The sequence below is a fragment of the Montipora capricornis genome, chromosome 14 (genome assembly GCF_036669925.1).
Source record: "Montipora capricornis isolate CH-2021 chromosome 14, ASM3666992v2, whole genome shotgun sequence".
NCBI classification, from domain to species: domain Eukaryota; kingdom Metazoa; phylum Cnidaria; class Anthozoa; order Scleractinia; family Acroporidae; genus Montipora; species Montipora capricornis.
In genome coordinates this window covers 40,688,151-40,695,883 of record NC_090896.1, presented here as the reverse complement: position 1 = coordinate 40,695,883, position 7,733 = coordinate 40,688,151, and the positions used below count along the sequence as shown (strand labels likewise).

General features: G+C 38.8%; 1 protein-coding gene across 1 annotated transcript in view; it reads right to left on the bottom strand.

Annotated features, from left to right (window-relative positions):
• LOC138032777 (uncharacterized) overlaps positions 1 to 6,342 on the bottom strand; it is a 12,780-nt gene extending 6,438 nt beyond the window's left edge. The window contains exons 1-7 of the mRNA XM_068880502.1: positions 6,128 to 6,342; positions 4,906 to 5,282; positions 4,630 to 4,797; positions 3,089 to 3,199; positions 2,109 to 2,225; positions 1,252 to 1,342; positions 39 to 419 (exon numbers count right to left, since the gene is read on the bottom strand). Of these exons, the coding sequence (XP_068736603.1) occupies positions 39 to 419; positions 1,252 to 1,342; positions 2,109 to 2,225; positions 3,089 to 3,199; positions 4,630 to 4,797; positions 4,906 to 5,282; positions 6,128 to 6,233 (1,351 nt within the window). The 5' untranslated portion in view covers positions 6,234 to 6,342. The remainder of the gene's footprint in view (positions 1 to 38; positions 420 to 1,251; positions 1,343 to 2,108; positions 2,226 to 3,088; positions 3,200 to 4,629; positions 4,798 to 4,905; positions 5,283 to 6,127) is intronic.
• Between the last annotated feature and the right edge of the window lie 1,391 nt (positions 6,343 to 7,733).

Below are 7,733 nucleotides of genomic sequence, written 5' to 3'. Positions count from 1 at the left end.
CTAGCTCTCAGCCGTATCACTTCATGTTAACTTCATACCTTTCTTACAGCTGTACTTATGGCAGCTTGAACAGTTGACATCATTCCATTTGAATTTGTGAGCCTGAAGTGAGCCAAGGGTGTGCACGCAATCCTCATTACGGAAGTTATTGGGTTGATTCGTTGCCCAGTAATGGAAGTCAAATCTAGTTCCATCACTCCAAACGAACGTTCCTTCACTATTTATGTCAGACAAACCGAGCCAACCATTTTCTCCGTCGTGTAAGTTTTGCAGAAAGACATTTTCTTCTTGGTTGTGAACACTGGGGAGGTTGGCTCCTACTGTGGCACACCTACTCTGGCCATTGCTCCAGGAATCACAGGATGATATTTTTTGGTAGCAATAACCTTTAAAATACATCCAGTCATCGGGGCAGATATCTGAAAATGAAAACAAAAATTGATACGTTCAGTGTTGACAAATCCCCCTTTTTTTAGGGGCACGGTCATGCTAAATTTGCAGTTTTAGGTCAAAAATGGGTAAAAATCTAAATTAGTACTTTAGCTCACACATACAACATTCCTGACAACCCACTGACCAGATTTGAAATATATTTATGGCACAAAGACTATTCGTATTTAATTTTTGGTGTCTTTGTGAAAACACTGTCTCAAAACTTGAAAAAAAAAGGCCAGTTTTTTTCAATTTTCAATCAATTTCCATCCTCTCCATCCTTGGCTGCAAACAACAAATAATAGCTTCAGTGAAATTCAACGGTCATCGGCAACAAAACTACAGGATTATTTTGTGATTTTCATTGACGTCTTTTAGTGTTTCGAAGTTTGACTAAAATAGCGTGACACTGCACCTTAAAGGGGATCTGTCACGCAATTTAGTCAAATTCACCGACTGGAAACATAAAACTAACTGCTTAGAACATTGAAGGAAGGTTTGAATAAAACAGCAAATACAAGAGGAGGCAGAGATGGGAAAAATTGGAGAAGATTAAAATGGATTGCGAATTGGATATTTGAAAACTATTCAGGCTAACATTTTTTTGACCGAAAACCTTCGGTCATTTTCGGTCGAAACGTCGTTATCAAGTTTTAAGTGAACGTCATTTGACGTTCAAAAAAGTCAGTGTCTAAAATTTCTTATAGTAATTATGCAAATTTCTTTGACTGCAATTTCATTATATTTCGTTTAACGTTATGTTGTATAGCGAGAAGGGGCGACTAAAATGGTAAAATGACACAAAATTTACTTATTTACCTGCTAACACCGCGTACGACACAGTTAGTGGGTCAAACCGCTGAACAAATAACTCTTTGACGCAGATTCTGAATCTTGCGTTGCTGATGAACTTAAGGGAAAAACAAGAACAATAAGCAAAAGTGACTCAAAATGCGAAATGCACTGCGTATAACATGTCAGCGTCGTTTTCAAGACCTTTCCATTTGTTTTGGTGTGCCCTGGATGCGAAGATATTACAACATCTTTGATACATTACGAATTCTTTCACCCTTCCCCCTTTTACAGTCAATCAAGGAACACGATAGGCTATGGATTGAGAATGGCTGACTACACTTCAAATATAACAACTTACAAAAGGTGATCGGATAGTTTCATATTTGCTCGCGGTTTTTTTTTTCCCTCTTACCCTGACAAACAAAGAACTGAATACAAATCTTAAGAACCAAAGTATGGTGTGTAGCTATTGATGTTAATGGTGTAATGTGCTCGTGGGAAAGATAATAGACTGGTTGCTAGGCAACGAGGAGAGGACAACTGACGAATCAGTCAGCCCAGGGCAGGAGCCTATGACTCTCTTTCTTTTTCAATGACACATGCGGTTTGGGAGAGGTACCAGTTTCGTGCGAGCGTTGATGATTCCAAGTTAATGTTTCCAAGATGGCTTGTCATGGCTAAACAATAGACCCCTTTTCCGGGGTTTCGCGCCTGGGAAAGCCTTGAATTTCAACTGCAGTGAGAAAGGGAAATTCTCCAAACTATTATTATTATCTTTGATAGTGTGTGGCTCTCTTATTGTGAGCAATTGTAGACAACCCAACTTGCTTTTTTCACTATTCTCTCTTCCAAGGAAACCCACAAGCATTTTAAATCTCTACCTCAATCCAGCTGACAATTCCGTTGCAATCCGGAGATGCATTCCCTCCTCCGCTAGAATGCTTGGCTGTAAGTATTACTATTGGGTGGTTATTGTACGTCCGTGTAAAATTCACGTTCTGTAAATCACAAAATAAACCCGGTATCTTTGTCAACAGGTAGTGTTCAATTAAATTTCTTCCTCTCATGGCGAGTCAATTGCAAAGTGCAGAGTCTTTCTGGCGAAAATAAAACCGTTAAATTAACAAACAAGTTAATCTCCAATTAACGAAATCAGTACCACTACCCATCGCAATCATTTCGCAGTTGAACTAAAAAAATCAGATCAAGTCAGTTTATAGATGTTTACCACATTTATAATTACAGAGTTTCACTTTCGACAAGGGTTACGCATCAAAATCCATTGAAATTCAAGAGCTTTGCGCTTGTTATCGACTCTTGGTACCATGAAATGTTTGGTTCTTTCTCGTTTCATTTGTCCGAGACTTTTAAACAAAGAAGAGGAATGTGCTGCTTTTGTAATTATGAGGCACATGCGGAGACGCCTCTGAGAGATTATATTTGAACTAAGACAAAAGCTTCCATATCCAAATAGAATGGCTTTGAAGATGGTCATTTTGAAAATTTTGATTGTGGCCGTACAACCGTACTGATGACGAAGTCCACTCAAGTGATTACTGTTTTTCTAAAAATTAAGTGTTTAAGGATGACGATATACAAATTAAGTCATTATGTTTATCACTGCAAGAAAACTCGTACTGTTATCAGGATCTCTTGCAATGGGAAATGTGATTTTAAAATTTTGGTCATCGCAGCTCGGATTCTTAGGAATAAAGTGAAAAATAGGAATATGACATGGCAAGTGAGATTTGGACACTAATAAATGTAATCTGCAAGGAAATGGACACATGGAAATGGGATTGGTAACCCTTTGCCCTCTTCGGGGCATTTTTTTTTTTTTATCATTGTTACATTTCCACACCTGGCAAAACGCGAAATTGTTACTCTTGGAAGGTAAGATCCCATTTGGAAAGCTGACATTGTCGTGCTCTGAAAACAACGGTCTGTGTAAGGTCTCGAACGCCAACCAATTCTGAGGAGAAAAACAAACCAATAAGTAACTCAGTGTTTTTATGCTCGAATTTACTTCCATTACCTGTCAGAATGCAAAAAAAATCATGGTTCGTATTAGGAGACACTTTCCCACCTTGGATTCTCTCGTTTATCACACGGATACCGCAAAATTACTTGATGCTGATTGGTTAACAGTTGCGCAGCCAAAGCAAGCGTCCTTGCCCCAGTTGGTCAAGCGATGGATAGCGCTATCCACCAGAGAAATCACTATCCACTGGATAACTCAATTGGTTTTGTTAGTGTTTATCCGCTGCATAGTGATTTATCCAGTGCATTGCGCTATCCATCGTTTGAACAAATGGGGCCTGATTGGTTAACAGTTGCTCAGCCAGAGCAAGCGAGGTTACAAGAGAATCTTTATCCACAAATAATATGCTTATAATAATTATTTCTGTTGACAGCAACGATTTATCGAATTGACCTTAATTAACCAAATGAAAGCGTGTTGCTGAAATTTTAAGACTAAAGTGTTCATTTGTTGCGGAATTGAACTGTAAGTTTGCACGTTTATGCAATAAACATGTAATCGGAATGTGCCACTAGGGCAATTTTGTGAAAACTATAAAAATACGCGTGAAATTAATCTTTAATTATCCTCGAGCCCATGCTATTACATATATACAAATCAACGGACAGTCTGCAAAATGTGTCTTAAGCCAAGATCATCGGCATTGCAATAAGGTCGGAACGGTCTAAAATGAAATTACCTGTCATGACTGATAGAACTTTCAGACGAGGCAAAAAAGCCACCTAGAAATTTCTACAGACCTGACGAGCCCCTAGAACTTCCCTGCTAGCAGAGGTGTATTTCCTTTTGCGTTTGCTGTGATAACGAGTACGGGAAAAGAGACCTCTGCCGTGGATCGAAACTCGCTGTATTGAGCATGCACAGAGGTTACTTAGCGATCGAATACTCATGTGATGGTTTATGCAAGCATTGTGGTAACCTTTTTAGGTGATTCGGATAAATTGTAAAACATTCAGACGTTGGATGCCCCTAAATATAAACTTATTCAAGGTCCCAGCCACGAGCTTGTGTCACAAAAGATTGGGCGTGGCTTGAAAAAAAAATTCGATTAAGCGTGACTTGAAGAGGACAGCTCACGGTTTTCGTGATTTTGATAACAGTATAAAACGCGATAGTTTTCCTGATACTAATGAAATTGTAACCATAAAAAAATTCTGAAATTTCATTGTTTGTTCCTGTTTTTATTATTGTTTCTCTTTTGTGGAACGAGAACGAAAAGCTAATAACGGAAGAAACGGAATCTTTTTCTCCATTTGCGACAAGGCTTAGTCTACCTATACATAGAGTCTAACTAAAGAACAACATCTTTACAAAAAGGGATAGCTCATCACTAAATCACAAAATTAGTACGCACTGCTCACCACAGAAATGCCATCGTGAACTCCTGCAAAGTTCTGCAGTTCTCGGGTACAAATCTTAAACGAACGTGCAGATACGTCTTCTAACCAGACACTGGCTGCATCATGCTTCAGGCTTGATCTATAGTGCTCGGCTGTTATGAAGACAGTTGGTTGTGAAGAGAATTTCCCCTAATAATTTAAAAATTAAAGGAAACATCTAAATCCAACGCTTAGGTTTTTAGACTGCTAAGGTGACAAACATTGGATAAAAGACATCAATGAACTGAGTTTACTTACGCTTGGCAAAGTGACAGTCTGACAACTAGTTCCAGTCCACCAACGAGAAAACTTTTTCTCGCCTGCAATTCCACCGGGAGGAGCTCCCTGATAAGCGACCCAGTCTACAGTAGCAAAGCTATCTGATGGATAATCATTTCTTCCTGCTCTGGTCACACATGCAGTGAATTGAGTACTGTTCACACTTTCAACCCAAGGAGTGGTGGCTTCATGGACATATGCTGGGTCAGAGTAGTTCATATGATTCACAGTAAGCTGTATGAAGATCTTTTGATGAGGGTAAAATATGAATGGTTCAAACTGAATGGTTTCACACTGATCTTCTGCCCAGTAAGGGTGATTCTTGAACTGATGTCTACCTTTCTGCAAAGGAAAACCTATGAAATACAAGAAAAAAAAAAAAAAAGAAAAGAGTAACTTGGTTATTAACAAAGTCTCTTTCACAACCGAGTATAGATGAGTATAACTTCAGTATCTTCTTTTGATGATGTTTGCATACCAACTGCATCATATTGTCAGTCCTGTGTTCAAGGTGCACTTAAAGGCCAATCATTGTTGTCGTACAGTGTATATTCTAATTCCAGTCCCCTGTTGTACATATAGCCTCTCCACGCCGGCTCTAGGCTGGGTGGTGCATATGATGCATTGTAAACTAATCATCCAATCAATAACGTTAAAGCTGTTAAGTCACCAGTGGGTGTTGGTTGATGCCCTTAATCTGTTTTCTGCATTAAGTTCACTTCATAACACCAATCTATATCACACGCATCTGTAATACTCTTTGAGAATCTTACCCTTATCATCATCACCATTATCATTATCGTAGTAGTAGTAGTAGTAGTAGTAGTAGTAGTAGTAGTAGTAGCAGTATTAGTAGCAGTAGCAGTAGCAGTAGCAGTAGCAGTAGCAGTAGCAGTAGCAGTAGCAGTAGCAGTAGCAGTAGCAGTAGTAGTAGTAGTAGTAGTAGTAGTAGTAGTAGTAGTAGTAGTAGTAGTAGTAGTAGTAGTAGTAGGTGGTGGTGGTGGTGGTGGTGGTGGTAGTAGTAGTAGTAGCAGTTGTAGTAATAGTAGGAATCCTTGAAATTTCCTTGACTTTATTCTTGAATCCTTGAGCCATCTTAAGCTTCATTTAAAAGGAAGTTTTTTTTGTGAGATTTAGGATGTACAGAAGTCCTTGCATGTTCACTAGCTCTTGCTCATAAACCCTGAAGACACCTATGTACCTGCACAACTTCCAGGGTGATAGTGGGTGTAGTTGGCCTGCATCTCGCAAATCTCTTTCTGCAGCAAGCACAAGTTTCTGAATGTACGACCATTAGAAGCACACATCTCTTCTTGATAAGATGGACAGCTGCTTTCACAGACACAATTGCACCGTTGGGGAGATAACGCCACTGGTTTGCTGTGATACTTGCAGCTTGCATTGTTGCAAGGATCATAATCTTAAAAACACCAAAACAAGAACAACAAAAATTAACAAATCCTCCTACATGTAAAACAACCCTAACATATGTAAATGTGTGTACTTAACCCTACACTACATGTAAAACTGTGACCTGAGCGTGTCGATAATCTGCAGCTTCGTAAGGCGGAAAGGCATGTGTGTTGTAGGTAAAATCCGTTCTCAGGTTGAATCCTTTTTAACCTAGGTTAATTTGTGATCCTCACTTTACCTCAGTAGGTTGAATTATGCACTCAACCTACATGTAGCTTAAACCCCTTCTAAAAAAAGATACTTATACCTTCCCTCCTGAAGCCCCGTCTTACGCATCTCAACACATCTTAATCTTTGGTATCATTTTATTGGTTTCTGTATTCATATACTTATTAATTCAGTCTCAACATTACATTATACATGTAGTAAGGGAACAAAGAACTGTAGTATGCACTTTATGGTACTCGCACTAGCACCCTCTAGATCTGTACTACTGTGTCTTCACCACTACACTACAACGACGAACATACTCAACACAACACAGTTCTTTTCATTATTTACTTTTCCAGGATTAATTGGTCAATTAATATCTATATAACAACCAAACCTAATCCTAACTGATCCTAATTTTTCTCTAGGCTTAATTTAGGCTCCAAAAACATTTCTTTAATCCATCTGATTGAAAATGAGGATCACCAACTTAACCTCACTTAAAACAGATTCAATCTGAAAACGGATTTTACCGGCAACTTATGCACATAATTATTTAGAGTGAGCAAGAAGCACGGTTACAAATAGATTACCTAAATTATCTCTTCAGTCCTCTCTTTTCACTTATGGTATTTCAGTATGGGGCGTTGCTACAACCTTGGACAAACTCGTTGGGAAAATGTAACACACCACTATAGATGGTCATTCCCTAATTATTTTGTTTGTGGGACAAAAGGGAAACTTCTCCATAGTTTCCCCTTTTCCCTAATCCAGTGTTCGTTTACAAACGGTCAAAGGCTTGCACAGTATCTTTTACCACATTATCAACATTGGTATGGGGAAGAGGGGGAGGGGGACCAATAAATTTGTTTGTGAATGCATGTCAAATGATGTTAATGCCGAAATGTTCTCCTAGAGTTTTGTCCAAGATTGTAGTTATGATAAGTACTTTTCTAGAACTGATAGATTGCAGAAAAGAGCATTCCGTGTTTGCTTCCTTAAGGAGGTGACACAGGTTGCGTGCCTTTTAGAAATCTTAGATAGGAAGCTATGGGCTGACAACTTGACTAACCTTGTAAGTCCAGGTCGTACAGGAGTAGAGGCAATCCATATACATGTATACTCCCACAGATTAGAACATAACGTTTCAAACGTTGCTTTATGAATAGATGTCTTTTTAACTA